We start from the raw sequence: 18,514 nt of genomic DNA on the forward strand, positions 1-18,514 counted from the left end.
CTATGTCTCTTGCTGACTTATTATCACAATATAGTCTCATGGTCTCCTTTGGTTTGAACCCAAGACCCCAAAGAAGTTTTCGAACCCAAAGAACCTCACAAATGTCATGGGCCATGCCTCTATACTCGGCCTCAGCTGAGGATCTCGATACAACCTTCTGTTTCTTACTTCGCCATGTAACCAAATTTCCTCACACAAAAGTAAAATACCCAGAAGTAGATCGTATATCCCTTACATTTCCTGCCCAGTCAACATCTGTGAACCCCTCAACCCCTAAATGTCTATGCTTCCCATATAGTACTCATTTTCCTAGTGCAGACTTCAGATATGCTAAGATACGCATAACAGCAGCCATATGATCTACATTTGGTGAGTGCATAAATTGACTCACTACACTCATAGCATAGGCGATATCCAGACGTGTATAAGCCAAATAAATTAGTCTTCCTACAAGTCTCTAATATCTCCCTTTATCAACTGATTTCTGATTCATATCCAAACATAGATGATGTTTTTCAATAATAGGAGTATCTACCGGTTTACACCCTAGCATACCGGTTTCTTTTAATAAATCTAGAACATACTTACGTTGGGACAAGAAGATACCTTTCGGAGACCGAGCAACTTCAACCCCAAGAAAATACTTCAAATCCCCTATGTTCTTCATTTCAAACTCAAATGCAAGATTACCTTGCAACTTCGAAATTTCATCAAAGTCATCTCCAATGATAATCATGCCATCTACATAGATGATTAATGCTGTCACTTTTCCATGTCTTCGTTTAACAAACAACGTGTGATAAGAATGACTCTGATGATACCCAATCTTTTTCATAACTTGAGTAAACCTATCAAACCACGCACTAGGCAATTGTTTAAATCCATATAGAGACTTACGCAACCGACATACTCCGGTATTTCCACCAGCACTATACCCAGGAGGAAAATCCATATATACTTCTTCCTCCAAGTTCCCATGGAGAAAAGCATTTTTCACATCAAACTATTTTAATGGCCAGTTCATATTTGCAGCTAAAGAAATCAAAACACGTACCGTATTCATCTTGGCAACCGAAGAGAAAGTCTCCTGGTAATCTACACCATATGTTTGGGTGTATCCTTTAGCTACCAACCTTGCTTTGTGCCTGTCTATTGATCCATCAGCTTTGTATTTGATCGTAAATACCCATCAGCATCCAACTGTTTTCTTTCATTTTGGCAACGGCATCACCTTTCAAGTATTACTCTTCTGTAACACCAACATTTCCTCATCCATTGCTTTTGCCCACTTTGGATCCTTTCGAGCTTCTTCCACACGAGTTAGTACTTGAACAGATTCCATATTGTCCAACTCTGGTGAAAGACCATTGCATGAGACACAATTGGCTATTGGATACTTCACTTTTCCTTCCGAAGAGAACCTGATAGGTTGCACACCTTGATTTTGTCTTGGTGGCAACTTATATGTACTTGCATTAGTTACATAATCATCCATAATACTTACCTCAGGTATATCCAAAGAAGACATATTGGGCGGCACAGTGGAGCTAGAGAGAGAGGGGCACATCAGCAGATTCGGCAGGTGGCTACTGTGATTGCATACTACTCTCGGCAACAATCTGTCGTGGCTGCTCTGACAATACTTCAGCAGACGCAGGCTCCCGAGCCCTATTATGTATGACAGAAACCGACTGAACCACCTCAGGTGGCTTGATAAAAGCCACCTATAACTCTAAGTCCTTCTCTGCACATGCTTCTCCACTAGGAGGCTCGGCACATGCTTCTCCACTACCAGGTGCGGTCTCTGCAATAGTGTCTCCCCCTAGGTCCAACCATTTCAGATCACTACTAGAGCTATCCCCCTGGTGATCTGAAGATGAAAATATGGGAGCATAAAAATACTCTGATTCTGAAAAGGTCACATCCATGGTAACATACATATGCCGAGTTTCAGGGTGATAACATTTATATCCTTTCTGGTGAGGTGAGAAACCGACAAACACACATTGTAAGGCACACGGATCCAACTTGGTACAATATATTTTTTGAATATGCACATAAGCCACACACCCAAATACCCGAGGAGTGAGAATATGAGTAGACACCACTTGAGCATGTTGAGTGAGGACTTGGAAAGGTGTTCGAAAGCCAACAACCCGTGATGGCATACGATTAATCACATAGACTGCATAAGTGACAGCTTCAGGCCAAAACACCTTAGGAACAGATGCCCCAAGAAGGAGAGCACGTGCTGTTTCTAATATATGGTAATTTTTCCTCTCAGCAACCCATTTTGTTGCGGGTTATGAGGACTTGTCGTTTCATGAAGAATGCCTTGATCAAGAAGAAACTCTGACAACTCAAAATTAATATACTCACCACCATTATCGGAACGTAAAACTTTAATCACAGACGAATATTGTGTTTGAATCATCTGAGAAAAAGATCGAAATACCATATCAACATCACTTTTATTTTTTAACGCATATAGCTAAGTCATATGAGTGCAGTCATCAACAAATGTAACAAACCATTTAATCCTAGAAGAAGTAACAACGGGAGAAGGCCCCCATACATCAGAGTGCACAAGTTCAAATGGCAAAGCTCTTTTATTCATACTAGGAGGAAACGAAGCACGATGGCTTTTAGCAAGAATACATACTTCACAATGTAAGTCTGATTCATTTATTCTACTAAATAGACTACGTAACATATGTTGTAAATACCCAAAAGATGCATGCCCTAACCAACGATGCAATAACCACACTTCTTGTAGATTACTAGAACGAGATACTCAAACGACATTAGCTCTGCCAGGAACGTCATCCACATAGTACAAGCCCTCTCTCTTAGTTCCACGCCCAATTATCTCCTTGGTCTGAATATCCGAAGAAGACAAAAGGATGGATACATTAGAATAACACAACTCAATTGTTCAATCACCTATGGTATGGATAATAAGTGATGTGATAAAGTAGGAACAAGTAAGCAACGATATTAAAGGAGAGAGGGGGTGTGATGCACGGTGCCCGTGCCACACACAGGTGCCATAGTACCATTGGCAGTTGCTATGTTTTTCTTGTGAGACATAGTCATGTATTGAAATATTTTTTTTTATCATATGTTATATGATCCGTTGCACCAGAGTCTAGAATCCAACCTACATGTTGCTCAGTTTCAAAGGCTAAAAGAGCACGTCCCATAGTACCTGTGTTGGAAGACGAGTCACCCTGAGTACGAGTCAACAAAGAACTAGGCTCGGCTCCCTGGGTTGTTGGTGTAGCCACGGCAAAGGAGGCATGGCCTCCACCGGATCCTGCTACTCCACGTTCTTTGGCATGTAATTTTTTCTTAAATTCTGGGAACCAATCAGGCACCCCATGCTTGGTGAAACATGTTTCTTCGGTATGACAGGTTTGACCACAGAAAGTACACTTCAAATCATCTTTATTTTCTCGTGTAAAGGGACGAGAATTAAAAGATAGATGAAAAGTATTAGGACGGGAAGCTCCAGGTGGCCAAGAGACCATGGCCATAAACGGTAGCCCCCCTTGGTTATTACTCCCACCCATCATAGTGGCATGTCGTTGTGCTTCACGCCTAACAACAGAAAAAACCTCCTCGACAGATGGTAAGGGTTGAGTATGTAGAATATCACTACGTACTTTTGTAGACATCAAAATTTCGGTGAAATGAATGTTGACCAATAATTAAAATTTCAACGCTCACGTATCACATAAATTTTACATGTAGCGTGTGACTCAACGAAAAATCGAAATAAATTGGAAAAGTCATCAAATAGGACACGTGTCAATACCTGGCAGAAATGATTTATTTCATCTGATTATTTAAATCCAAAAATCAAGTTTTGGAATTCTATAAATAAGAGGCCAAAGGCATTCATTTTGGGGGGAGAAAGAAGGAAGGAAGAAAGAAAGGAAGGAAGAAAGAGAGAAAGAAGGAAGGAAGAAAGAAAGGAAGGGGGAGAAAGAAGGAAGGGAGGAAGAAAGGAAGGGAAATTGATATCACACCAAAACCTTCAAGCTTCGGAACTCTAAAGCTCTCAAGCAAATCCCGAAGGATCAAGAAAGCACTCTTCGTTCTTCGTCAAATCAACCTTCAAGATCAAGCCCCAACGGCCCTTGAAGAACTTCCACCAACTCAAGATCAAGCCCCGACGACCCTTGAGGAAAGTGTTCATCGTTCATCATCCATCAACCTTCAAGATCAAGCCCCAACGGCCCTTGAAGAACTTCCACCAACGCAAGATCAAGCCCCGACGGCCCCTTGAAGAAAGTGTTCATCGTTCATCATCCGTTCATCCTAAGTTCAAGCCCCAACGGCCCTTTGGATCAACAACCTCAACAAATCCACACATCCAATCGTTCTTCAAGATTAAGCCCAAAAGCCCTTGAAGATCCGCTCATCCATCAACCTTCAAGATCAAGCCTCAACGGCCCTTGAAGAACTCCCACTAACTCAAGATCAAGCCCCGACGACCCCTTGAAGAAAGTGTTCATCATTCATCATCCGTTCATCCTGAGATCAAGCCCCAACGGCCCTTTGGATCAACAACCTCAACAAACTCATACACCCATTCTTCAAGATCAAGCCTAACGCCCCTTGAAGATCCATTCATCAACTGTGCATCCTTAGATCAAGCCCCGACGGCCCTTTGGATCAACAACTCATCCACAAACCCACATCGTACGAAGATAGAATCAGAGGATCAAATTACAAAGAGATTGTAACCCCAAAATCATTAATACAAAATATTATTTTGTACACGTATTCTTGTCTCTTGTTTCAGGAATAATTCGTGTTTACAAATTTGGCACGCCCAGTGGGACAATCTCTACCTCTCATCTCTATCCTCAAATCATCGAAAAACGCAAATGGCATCAAGAAAGGATCAAGCTGTTCCTGCAATCAAAGCAAAGAACAAGAACATCATCGCCGCAAGTGGTGATATTTCGGGCATCATAACCCGAAGTAAGGCAAAAGATCTTTTTGCCGCGGCTTCCGCCCCTGCATTAACTCTGTCAAAGGAACAAGAGCACCTGAGGTACGAGCCTGTGATCACCCTAGCCTCGCTAAGGGCATCAAAAGGGGAGAGCCCAAGGAAATACTCAGAGTCCCTACTCTCCGACGCTGATTCGAGCGGCAGTACAACCATGCAAGTCATGACCACCTGAGCAACTTCAATCGAGGAGCAGCTAGCTCAGATGAATGAAGCAATTGCAAAGCTCACACGGACTGTGGAAGAGAAGGACTTGCAGATTGCCGCACTCGTCAACCAACTAGATGCGCTGCCCGACGTGAAAGTCGACCCAATTGTTGGCCTATTAAAGAAAGAAGGCGACGAAGAAGAGGAGCCACCAGCGAAGAAAGTCGAAGAGAAGCCGAAGCTAGACCAAGCAACGGCGTCCATGGGATCTCTCTCTATCCAGCAGCTACAGGAGATGATCGCAAGCACTATCAAGACACAGTACGAAGGAAGCTCGCATGACTCCGTACTGTACTCAAAGCCTTACTCCAAGAAGATTGATGCTTTGAAGATGCCAAGGGGTTATCAGCCTCCAAAATTCATGCAGTTCGATGGAAAAGGCAACCCGAAGCAACATGTCGCCCATTTCATTGAAACTTGTAACAATGCTGGGACAGAGGGAGACTACCTCGTCAAACAGTTCGTGCGTTCGCTGAAAAGTAACGCTTTTGACTGGTACACTGACTTCGAACCTGAGTCTATCAACAGTTGGGACCAGCTAGAAAGGGAATTCCTCAACCGTTTTTACAGCACTCGTCGTACTGTAAGCATGCTAGAACTGACCAGCACGAAACAGTGGAAAGATGAACCTGTCATCGACTACATAAATAGATGGCGTTCTTTAAGTCTGGATTGCAAAGATCGGCTTTCTGAAACCTCTGCCATTGAGATGTGCGTTCAAGGCATGCAGTGGGGACTACACTACATCCTTCAAGGCATCAAACCACGAACATTTGAGGAGTTAGCCACCCGCGCCCATGATATGGAGTTAAGCATCACCCATCATGGGAAGAAAGAACAGATCGCCGACTACAAAAATGACAAAGTTTTGGGGCCAAAGGTGGATAAGGCTACGTGGAAACCCACCAAGGAAGCAATGACGGTCAACACAACTCCAGTCAAAATCCCTACACGAAGCAAGGCGATTCAAACCGAAGCTTTTCGTGATCAAGAGATACGTAGACGCACTTTGAAGGAGCTTGAGGAGAAGACTTATCCATTCCCCGACTCTGACGTGGTTGCCATGTTGAAAGACTTGCTTGACAAAAAGGTGATCGACCTACCTGAGTGCAAACGGCCAGAAGATATGAACCGTACTGACAGTCCAAGGTACTGTAAATTCCACCGCTTCATTAGTCATCCGACGGAAAAGTGCTTTGTGCTAAAAGATCTCATCATGAAGTTGGCTCAGAAAGGGATCATCGAGCTAGATCTTAATGATGTGGTGAAGTCAAACTATACCACCGTCACTTCTGGCTCTTTGAACTCAAAATTTTCACCTCAACCGCTGGGGGCATGCTCCAAAACCATGTCAGTCAAGTCAAGTGAAGTTGAAGGATGGACTTATGTCACTCCAAAGAAAATGCACAAGAAACATAGGTCTCCTCCACAAGTTCACCAATCGGAAAGGGGGCAAAGCAGCTACCGTCAACCTTCAAAGCTACATGAAAGTGTTGAAGATGATGAAGTTATGACACAAAGATCGTCCGTTGCCATCACGATGCGCGATTTCTTCCCCAAAGACTTCTTCAATCACTCAGTCAAGACTCCTTGCTATAAAGACTGCAAGGAATGCTTCTCTAAGATCATTTGACAAATTCACAAAAGCTCCTCGTTCGCACGAGCCTAAAAGGCGACAACCAAAGCTCCTTGTCCGCACGAGCATAAAAGGCGACAACAAACGCTTCTTGCCTGCACGAGCTGAAACTGCAAACGGCACCAAACGCTCCTGGCCCGCAAGAGCATAAACTGTGTACGGCAAAATCATCATCAAAATCATCATCAAAACCATCACTCATTTGAACTACGTCATGACTTGATCCCTCCTCAACCAAGGGTACGTAGGCAACTTGAAACTTCAAAACTTCAAGTATAGTCACATCACCAACAAAAACACAAACACTTTGAAGAAAAAAGCGAATTCAAACTATGAATACTTTATTTCTTTAAAGGAATGATTTGGTTACAAAGCCGTATTACAAGGGTGAGCATCACACCAACGTCACCACCGAGGAAAGTTGTGACCAAAAGACACTACACAGCATAAACTCGCTGCAGTCTTTTGCACAACCACACACGATAAAAGTGACACTTTGGAACAAGCTTCAAGTAGCAGTGGTAAAGAGCCCACGACAAGCAGTAAGGTCAATGTGCACAACAAAGTCACCGCCGAGGGAAAACCATGACCAAAAGGCATTACACAGCAAAATCCCGCTGCAGTCTTTTGCACAGCACCACATGGTAAAAAGTGGCGCACTGCAACAAGCACCAGGTAAAGAGTACAGTTGCACCCACATCTTGCTCACTCCGTCACCAATTCCAAATTCACAAGAAGCTGCCACCAATTGTGAACATGGGTAATCCGTCAAAAGGCAGCAAGGAAATCTGTGAATGCACTTTTTGCAGAGGAAGAGAAAGAAGACTTGGCTCTTCTTATTTTCACAAAAGCAAAGAAAAAGGTGAAAGTTCTACCATCGCAGCCATCAGAAGACACGACTACTGCAGTAATCACTACCGCCAGTGTTAACCTCCCCAGGGACAATGCAGCAATTCCTCCACTTCAGGTTTGACATCTTGCACTACCTCAAGCTCGTCATTCTGGCCACCATGATCAAAATCAACAAAGAGCTTCATTGACCGCTGTCAAACGACTAGCCGGTCTTCAAACTCGACGCCTTACACTCTGCCTCAAGATCTGGCTGTTTCTGCACCTCCGCCATGGCTGCTGCCTTTGAATGTGATCAACAAAATCAAAGTTTGTCAACTCACACCCAAAGATCTCATCCGTCTGCTTGCCTCTGCTGCTGCCTTTGAATGTGCTTGACAAAATCAAAGTTTGTCAACTCACACCCAAAGATCTCATCCGTCTGCTCGCCTCTGCTGCTGCCTTTGAATGTGCTTGACAAAATCAAAGTTTGTCAACTCACACCCAAAGATCTCATCCGTCTGCTCGCCTCTGCTGCTGCCTTTGAATGTGCTTGACAAAATCAAAGTTTGTCAACTCACACCCAAAGATCCTCCGCCTTCTCTCTCTCGGACTCGGCCTGGGTTTTCACCCACAGCCTCAATCTTGCAGGTCCTTTATATAGAAAAAAAAAACAACAATGTAGAATAAGAAATAATAAAATAAAGTAAAATGAAATGATGATGTTGGGAAGTAATGATGAAAGTAAAGAATAAAAAAATAAAAAATAAAAAAATAAAAAAAATAAAAAAATAAAAAAACAACTCTGGTGGATCAATCCACCGAAAGAAGAAAAAAAGAAAAATAAAAAAATATATATATAAAATAAAATAATAAGAAATAATAAAATAAAGTAAAATGAAATGATGATGTTGGGAAGTAATGATGAAAGTTAAAAAAAAAAAAAAAAAAAAAAAAAAAAAAAAAAAAAACTTTGGTGGATCTGTGCCACCGGAAAAAAAAAAAAAAAAAAATTCTTGGTGATGTACATGTTTTCTCTGTATTTAGCACAATACACTAAATAAAACGAAGTATGTTCATTGATTTTCGAACAATTACAAGTGCGAAAAAAAAAAAAAAAAAAAAAAAAAAAAAAAATGTATCTAACAAAAAAAGAGGAAGATGGAGCCTTCACAAAGGTTGTTCACGTGAAGCCCCACTACTTGGCCAAACTCCAGGAGCGGGAGGCACCGAAGATATATCAGTCGAGGCCCCAATACTTGGTGGAACGCTAGATGATGCAGGAAAAAGGTGTCTCTGGAAGAAAGACGCAAGCCTTTGACGGTCGCTTTGAATTCGACCTTGAGATTCTTGCATCTCATCAAGCTTCCTCTTCATGCCCGACGAATAGTTATTTGCAAGCACATGCAAACTTCTATTCTCGTACTTAAGTTGTTTAATCTCCTGCTTAAGATCTTCCACCTCTGCCATCAATGATTCCACTTGACGAGACCGAGCAAGCAGGCGTTGGCCCATGTTGGACACAGAGCTCGCACACTGAACACTGAGAGCGAGGGACTCTTGAACGGCCAACTCATCGGACCGTCCTGACAGCAGCCTACTATCTTTTGGAGTGAGGAGGTTCCTAGCTACTATTGTAGCTGTTGTTGCATCCTGCATCACTGAGTCTTCACCTGTAAGAGGACCGTTAGAAGATAAGAAAGACGGGCACCATACATTACCTTGACGCGGCGCAACCGGATCACTGCTGAGACTCAATTCTAAGCTAAGGTTCGATGGGTTAGCCATTTTTCAGAGGTGTTAAAAGAGATGGGTGGATGGAGTTAAAACTCAAAAGGCCGGAGATGATTTTCAGGAATGAGCAACCTTCAAAGTGTGCATGTTAAAGGTGATCAATACCTCTATAAAAAGGAAGAGGCGCTTGCTCAGAAATCGAAGAGGCGCTTGCTCAGAAATCGAAGAGGCGCTTGCTCAGAAATCAAAGAGGCGTTGGTTCAAAAATCGAAAGGCCGCTTATTCAAAAGTGAAGAGACATCGCTCTGCAAATCTCAAAAGCTGGATTTTCCGGCGAAAGTTAGGCGACGCTTTCTCGGATTTCCAGAAAACGCGTTCAACTTTGTCAAAAGATCTCCGACAAAGTTGAAAACACGTGGAGGCTGGCGACGCTTTCGCGGCTTTTCAGAGCACGGGTGCCACTTTGTCAAAAGATCACGTGGAGGTTATCATCGCAGCTACACATCTTTAGCTGACAAGCGCAAAGTTCGGCGACGCTTTCTCTGCTTTTCAGAAAACGCATGCAGCTTTGTCAAAAGAGGCACTCGTTCAGAAATCGAAGAGGCGTCGTTCAGAAATCAAAGAGGCGTATTCAAAGATCGAAGAGTCGTCACTATTTCAAAAAGCCGGATTTGCGGGATCAAAACGTTTGTCGACAAGGGTAAAAGAACAGTACCACCACTTGCTATTGGGAAATCCCTATATATGTCGACCTTCATCTTTTATGGCAAAGCAAACCTGCAAACAAGAAAAAAAAATGCCCAACTCTTCCTCACCTCCGAGAGTACACTCCCAGCAAAGCATCTCAAAATGCTCAGTTTTCTTCCTCTCCGGGAATACCCTTGCAAACAAATGACACCAAGGTAAAAGTATCTCATATCATCAAGGGCGAAAGCAAAGGTATCTCATATCATGCTTTTCCCCTATCTTTTCCTTTGCCCTTGTTCTCACCTGCCAGGACAAGGACAGAGAAAGCAATATGTCGGAACCTCCACTCAAACTTGCGCTGCCACCAAGAAGTGATGGTCCATTCAAATGCAAGGTTTGCATTCAACTCCTGCATCAGGAACAAATAGTACAAGAGAAGATGCTAAACCTGCATAAGGAAATACCACTTCTGCAAAGGGGAGCAAGTAAGGCAACTGAAAATGATGCATTGAAGCATGTGGAGACAAGCTACGACTGCATATGCTGAGCTATCCTCTAACCCTCTTCAATACGAATTGGAGAGATTGAACAAAGAAACAGAAAAAAAGGAGTAAGCTCAGACCTTCGGGGAAGACCAAAAGAATCCTGCTGCCCAGTTCAAGAGTAGCACAAAGGAAAATCAACGATAGGGGGAGACCAAAAGAATCCTCCAGCCCAGTTCAAGATCAAGCCTCGATGGCCCTTGAAGAAATCACAAGTCCGATTCAAAATCAAGTGTTCACCACCCTTGAATCAAATTCAACTCCAGATCAAAGGAGTAAGTTCAAACCTTCGAAGGAGACCAAAAGAATCCTCCAGCTCAGTTCAAGAGTAAGCCTGCGGAAAATCAACGATTGGAGGAAACCGGAAAATCTTCCAGTCGAACTCAAGATCAAGCCTCGATGGCCCTTGAAGAAATTTCCAGCCCAATTCAAGATCAAGCCTCGACGGCCCTTGGGTTGACATCTACATTAAGGGACTTCAAAACGCATCTTCTACACGTGACAAGCACATGTCTACGACACGCCTTGAAGTGGGGGCATTTGTAGACATCAAAATTTCGGTGAAATGAATGTTGACCAATAATTAAAATTTCAACGCTCACGTATCACATAAATTTTACATGTAGCGTGTGACTCAACGAAAAATCGAAATAAATTGGAAAAGTCATCAAATAGGACACGTGTCAATACCTGGCAGAAATGATTTATTTCATCTGATTATTTAAATCCAAAAATCAAGTTTTGGAATTCTATAAATAAGAGGCCAAAGGCATTCATTTTGGGGGGAGAAAGAAGGAAGGAAGAAAGAAAGGAAGGAAGAAAGAGAGAGAAAGAAGGAAGGAAGAAAGAAAGGAAGGGGGAGAAAGAAGGAAGGGAGGAAGAAAGGAAGGGAAATTGATATCACACCAAAACCTTCAAGCTTCGGAACTCTAAAGCTCTCAAGCAAATCCCGAAGGATCAAGAAAGCACTCTTCGTTCTTCGTCAAATCAACCTTCAAGATCAAGCCCCAACGGCCCTTGAAGAACTTCCACCAACTCAAGATCAAGCCCCGACGACCCTTGAGGAAAGTGTTCATCGTTCATCATCCATCAACCTTCAAGATCAAGCCCCAACGGCCCTTGAAGAACTTCCACCAACGCAAGATCAAGCCCCGACGGCCCCTTGAAGAAAGTGTTCATCGTTCATCATCCGTTCATCCTAAGTTCAAGCCCCAACGGCCCTTTGGATCAACAACCTCAACAAATCCACACATCCAATCGTTCTTCAAGATTAAGCCCAAAAGCCCTTGAAGATCCGCTCATCCATCAACCTTCAAGATCAAGCCTCAACGGCCCTTGAAGAACTCCCACTAACTCAAGATCAAGCCCCGACGACCCCTTGAAGAAAGTGTTCATCATTCATCATCCGTTCATCCTGAGATCAAGCCCCAACGGCCCTTTGGATCAACAACCTCAACAAACTCATACACCCATTCTTCAAGATCAAGCCTAACGCCCCTTGAAGATCCATTCATCAACTGTGCATCCTTAGATCAAGCCCCGACGGCCCTTTGGATCAACAACTCATCCACAAACCCACATCGTACGAAGATAGAATCAGAGGATCAAATTACAAAGAGATTGTAACCCCAAAATCATTAATACAAAATATTATTTTGTACACGTATTCTTGTCTCTTGTTTCAGGAATAATTCGTGTTTACAACTTTATCAAAGATGTCATCCAAACCCGCCAGAAAAGCATACACACGATCAACTTGAATTTCTTCTCAAAGTGTCTTGAAATCAGTAGCACATTCAATCTTGATTGGTCTTCGTTAATCCAGCTCCTGCCAAACGGACTTAAGGTCAGCGTAATACACACCCACTGGCCAACCCTCTTAACGAAGCCTGAACGACTTAACCATCGATTCATAAATTTGAGAGATATCCGACCATCATAATAAGTTCGAGCCACCTCTTCCCAAACTTCTTTGGCAGTACGCAGGTGAATAAAAAATCCCATGATAGTAGGTTTCATGGAATTGATCAACCACCCTTTTACTACTGCATTCCCTATTTCCCACGTCTCATACTCAGCACTATCCTCAGCAGGTTCCTTGATACTCCCCCACGAAGCCCTTTCTACCACGTCCAGCAATATGCATCTCCAATACCTTGGACCAAAGAGGATAATTTGATCCATTCAACTTCATGGTATTTGATACGGCAAACCCTTCGTTCTAAATAACGGGACTCGATACCGGATTATTGGTTGGTGCGTGGGAACCACCTTCCAACTTCAAAATTGATTCATCTCCTACATTCGTCGTCACGACTTAGTGAGAAAAGGGAGGAAAAAAAAGGCACTCGCACTTGAGACTCACGGCAGCAGCAAGACAGAACCACACGGCAGCTGCAAAACAGCATGATGCAATCACAGTACACACAGTATGACCAATCTCTGCAACAAACTGCGCAGGAACCAGTCAACCGAACGTCACAGCGGAAGATACAGTTTTCTAGGGTTACGGTAGTTTGGCTCTGATACCAAATAGAATTTTACAGGCTAATTTTCATTGTATTCCTGATTTGAAATATATATATATATACATACAATTCATGTTCCATAAGGAAACAAATAATAAAGGACATTCCTTCCTAATAAAGGACTCTTAGTATTTACAATATTTACATTCCCTTTTTTTTCCTAACATTGACTCACAACTTACACTTTAATGGTGTCTAAAAATGATTTCTTCACAAAGCCCAAAGGAAGCCACAATTGAGGCCGAACAGCTAAAGAAACAGGTACAGCCCAAAGCTAACAGCAAAGACACTAGAATAAAACCAGGAATAATTTACAGACAGAGAAAGGTGAAGAAGATGAAGACCACGGACAGGCGTATCAACAATGAACATAACCTTCTGCAAAATGACGGGAGTTCATGATACGATAACAATGTAACCTATATACGAATCAGAGCATTTCCAGAAAATGTGACATGATAAGAAATTGTATAACGAATTATCAAAGCTGATTTTCCGCAGCTATTCATCATGGAATTGCAAACATATTATCAAATGAATGTCATCATCATTATGTCGAAATTACTCAGAACTGTTTTCTATCAAATCTTTGGAATATGAAAGAGAGATGAAAAACAGCATCAGACAGCAAAATAGGCCTTGCTAAGGAAGGCGCTAGACAACGGAAAAACATAACATTTCCACAAGTTCAAAGTATCCAAATGTAGATACAAGTAGGGGTGGTTCGGTATGGGATACCATACCGAAACTAGTATCCCGAATCCCAAATCGAAATTTTTCGGGACGGGAATTTGAAGACCAATCCCAAACCAAATTTTCGGGAATCCCAAATTTCGGGAATCCCGAAATATTTTCGGGATTTTGGGACAAATCGGGAATCCCAAATTGAAATATGAAATTATGAATTGTTCTTCAAATATATAATTCAAGAACACATTTATGAATTAGGAATTTCATTTCATTCACACTACCATTTAATTGAACATTGGCATGCTTGACTCTTTTTATCATAGTCAAAATTCAAATTAATTAAACTCTTTTTGCAATCTGTTGAGAGACAAAAGAATCAAGCCTTTTGAAATCATCAGCCATGGCAGCAGCAATAATAAAATTCACATGAATATCAAACAGAACATGAAAAATATGCAAGGTGTAAGGCATACTAGGTTGTTGAGCATGAATTAGAAACTACTAGCATCAATTATAAAAGAATAATATATATATATATATGTATGTATAAATATATATAATAATTAATATTATATATTTTCGGTTTGGTATGGGATTCCCGAAATATCGAGAAGCCAATCCCGAATCCCATACCGAAATTTTGGGATTGGTTCGGGATAGCATCCCCAAAATTTCGGGAATTTCGGTTTGGGAAATTTTTGGTTTGGGATCGGGATTTTTTCGGTTCGGTTCGGGATTTTCGGGAATTTTTTCCACCCCTAGATACAAGGCAGCTGGATTGAAACCTGCTGAAGCGGCTGATACTAACAGATTCGATATCGGATTTACCATCATCAGACGTATTAGTCTTTCTTGTTCAAGTGAAGCCCTTGCCCCTTTTTAGGCACAGAGCAAATCTGCATCCCCAAAGGAAAGCAAATGAATATTTCCTGGCATGAACTGAAATACAATACATTGAATGATTTTTGTAACTATTACCTTTACAGGTGTTGGTGCCTGCCATTCATCTCTCTCCACTTCGTAACCAACATTATACTTTATCCGTTAATGTTTCTTAAAGGGTTTTCAGTACTTAAACCCTTCTCATCCTCTGCTGTGCATTTAAACAGAGCGTATGCACAGTTTGTCTCAAATGAAAATTTAGCACCTCAGTAATTTAGTCTGAAAATTTAGGTTGATTCCACCTCTTTGAGACCCAGAGACTCCCTCTAATAGGAACGATCCAGTTGCCTTATTATTTATATTGGATGCTCAATCGATGAGATCATCCAACTCTATAAAATCACCCTCCAGAATGGAATGTAAGTGCTTGGCCGCCAAATTATCAAGCAATATTGGATTCCTACCACCGAGCACAGATGCTGGCACCTGCACAGAAAGAAATCCAAATAATTTAGCAGAAAAAATTATAATTTAAAACAGGATCAGACGAACCATGTAATGTAACAAGACGTAATGGAATCAATAGTACACTAGTACTACACCAGCATCATAAAATTTCAAAGGCCACCTGTGTCTAGAAAACTTCAGACTGACTAATTCAATAATTTTGAGACACGAAGTGCATAAAATAACAAATGGGAAATTTCTAAGGATGGCAAAATGAGATTTTTGAGATTGTCAAGACTCCATCTATAGGTTTTTACTGTTTTCATCTGTTTGGAAGCATATGGATATTTCTGACTGCAAAGTGCAAAACTACCACAAAAAGAGCATCAGAAAATGTCTGATGCTAATGAAAGACACCGCTTAGAATAAGTGTCCCAACAGAAAACAATAATTTTTAACCAGTTTATCAAGGTAACAAACTTCACAAGATGTCCCTTTGATTCTAAAAAATAAGGCATAGTAAGCATTGATGTGGCAGAATGGAAAACAAAGTAAATTATTGAAACAGGTAGAATATATCAACAATTGAAAGATGAATTCTATTCAACAGCTATGTAAGACTCTGTTGTTGTTAAATAGTATAGTATATCAAGCATGTGAATGATGAAAGTAGCACTAACAGTAGTAGCACAAGAATTTGCTTAAGGTGCATTTACCTGTTCATTAGACTGAATTCTTGGTATAGAAACAGGCCTTGTCATGACTCGATCATCTAGCTCAGGGTCCAGCCTCGGATATTTTGACATCTCATTTTTCCTAGGCACAGAAGTGTCACCATGCACTTCATTTTCACTACAACTGGGAGTATGAAATCCATCATGCTGAATTCCAATGCGACGAACAGTGCGAGCACTTTCTTCAGCATAAGAACTTAAACCATGATCTGATATTCTATTTCCACTACGAGATCTCACCAAAATACGGCAAAGGACAAAAGCAGCCTGCACATGAACAGACATACGACATTTTACTCATGTGCACACACGCCATTATATTTAGCACCGTGCAGTAATAACTAAGGGGAGTATCAATCGTATGGCATAACGCACAATGCTTAATTGGCTAGAGAGCTAGACCATGGTTGAACGTCATGAAGAATAAATTTGCAAAAGAGTGTCAACACCTACACTTCTACCCACGTCTCACCGAGTAAAACAAAATTCGTCTATGCTTACACAGCCTATTGGGTTCTAATGAGACATTTCCGATAACTATCTACTCGGCAAACAAAACTCAAAATTCTCAACAGCTCAATACACATGGAAAATCATTCATTCAACTCAAATATTCAGCAATTTAACCAAAGAAATAAAAAAGGAAAAAAATGACCCTTTCCCTAATTAACCGGAATCACGCATACATATGACATTGATACAACAACAACAATAACCAAATTATACAAAACAAGAACAAATATACCATGACTTCTACAAGAATTTCAAACCCTAATAAGACAATTCTACAAGAACTTCAAACCCAAATAAGGCAATGCCCCTTCATCCAAACCGAAATGCGGAAAATCGACAGTGTACGAAAATTACCTTAACATGATCGACCTGAGCATACTGATAGAGAACCCAATCAGTCCTTACGGCGTCGTTTGGCGAACTCCCAAAATAAAACACAAAGCTCGACCTCCTCCCCGGAACCACCTTCCCTCCGCGGCCCACCACGTCCCTAAACCGCCCTTGCCTCCGCCAATACCCGCTCTTCGCCCTCGCCTCCTTCAAAACCCTAACCGTGTAGCAGAACCAGTGCCTCTTCCTCCCTCCGTGGCCGTTGAGTAACACGCGCTCTACGGCAACTCGAACGGATCGTGGCCGTACAAATCGAGCTCCCTGATCAATCGATGGAGGATCATGTAAAAGTTCGTAAATATTGCATAAGAACTTAAAAAATTAAACCATAGCTTTATAATTTATAGAAGAAATAACAAAACAAGTTACAGTTATGCACGATGCATTTTTATATTTTGAAAACGCTATATCAGAGCTTCATTATCAATGGAAGAAAAAACATTGCTCTTATATAAGTAATCATGTTATCAATCAACTATTGATCTCTCATTTAGTAACACAATAAACATTTAACAATATCCATAGCAAAATATCTCTCTCCAGTGAAGTAATACCAACTAATACAACAAAAGTCAATACGAGGTGGTAGGAGTTTGGGCGTTATGGATTGAGTTTGGTTGGATTTAGATAATCAGATTTAAGAATTGGAATTGAGTTAAGGGCTTGCTGCCGCCAGCAGATATTATTTTAATAAAACATCCAAGTTCAAAATGACATCGTTTTGGTTAAATAATATTTTAAAAAAATAGGCTAAAGTAACGATATTTTCATACCTCATCTTTTTAAAATGACAATGTCATACCTCATCTTACGAATTTGTGTCAATATCATACCTCCGTCAGTTTTTCTGTTAATTTTTCTGTTAAGTGCTGACGTGGCTAGATACGGGGACCACTCACTAATCCAATTGGATTAAAATATAATTAAATATATTTTTTAATAATTAAAATTTAAAAAAAAATTATATTAAATCTCTCTCTCCTCTCTCTACCCCCCTCTCTTGCCTCTCTCTTTTCTCTCCATCCCCAAAACCCATTCCCACTCGACCCCTTCCCACCCACCCCTGCCCCCCCCTTCCTCCACCACCCTCTCTCTCTCACCTCTCTCTTCTCTCTTTCTGGACACCCACCTGCATCCCTCAAACCCATCCCACCTGTCCCCCCCCAACCTTCCTCCCCTTCACCCTTTCTTCCATTCGCTCCCCGTCTTCCCTAAACTCAAAACCAGAACCACCCAACCCAGATCCCACCCCGCTCCCATCTTCCCCGAACGGTTTGGACCGCACCCAAATTTGACAATCCGTCAACTCGGTGTACATTGTCCCGTCGTTCGACACTGCCAACGCATTCACGGCGTCCTCATGCGCCTTGACCGACTCGACGCAGTGGAGATCCAGAGGCATTTCTTGTGGCCTGATGTGGCGTAGAAGAGGTTGTCATTGACGGTGAGGTAGGTGATTGAGAGGGAGGGACGGCGGGGCGGGAGAGTGGCGAAGCAGAGGTGGGAGGTGGAAAGGTCGAGGGGCTCTAGATGGGAGAGTTTTTGGAGGGAGAGGTTGCGCAGAGAAGATGGGAGCGGGGGAAAGAAAGTGTGAGGGGGAGGAAAGTTGGGGGGGATGGGTGGGAAGGGTGGGGAAGGTTTTGGGGATGCAGGTGGGTGTCCAAAGAGAGAGAGAA

The 18,514-nt window shown here is 41.9% G+C and overlaps 1 protein-coding gene across 1 annotated transcript; it reads right to left on the reverse strand.

The window, feature by feature from the left end:
- Nucleotides 1-14,527: 14,527 nt before the first annotated feature.
- On the reverse strand, nucleotides 14,528-18,240 carry LOC125475429. The gene is made up of 5 exons (XM_048580158.1): nucleotides 18,007-18,240; nucleotides 16,803-17,150; nucleotides 15,918-16,202; nucleotides 14,851-15,240; nucleotides 14,528-14,768 (listed from the first exon to the last, which is right to left on the reverse strand). The coding sequence occupies exons 1-4, from the start codon at nucleotides 18,238-18,240 to the stop codon at nucleotides 15,124-15,126; spliced, it is 984 nt and encodes a 327-aa protein (XP_048436115.1). The 3' UTR covers nucleotides 14,528-14,768; nucleotides 14,851-15,123.
- Nucleotides 18,241-18,514: the final 274 nt, after the last annotated feature.

The sequence above is a fragment of a genome, unplaced genomic scaffold (genome assembly GCF_019419815.1).
Source record: "Pyrus x bretschneideri cultivar Hongxiangsu unplaced genomic scaffold, Pyrus_bretschneideri_v1 Contig15, whole genome shotgun sequence".
Taxonomy (NCBI): Eukaryota; Viridiplantae; Streptophyta; class Magnoliopsida; order Rosales; family Rosaceae; genus Pyrus; species Pyrus x bretschneideri.

Bases quoted from the DNA above. Each gene is read 5' to 3' on its own strand.
- LOC125475429 (XM_048580158.1), bottom strand. From the start codon at position 18,240: ATGCCTCTGGATCTCCACTGCGTCGAGTCGGTCAAGGCGCATGAGGAC. The intron at 16,203-16,802 runs GTAATTTTCGTA...GTTCATGTGCAG, and splicing joins CTCAGGTCGATCATGTTAAG to GCTGCTTTTGTCCTTTGCCG. The intron at 15,241-15,917 runs GTAAATGCACCT...CTTTCTGTGCAG, and splicing joins GAATTCAGTCTAATGAACAG to GTGCCAGCATCTGTGCTCGG.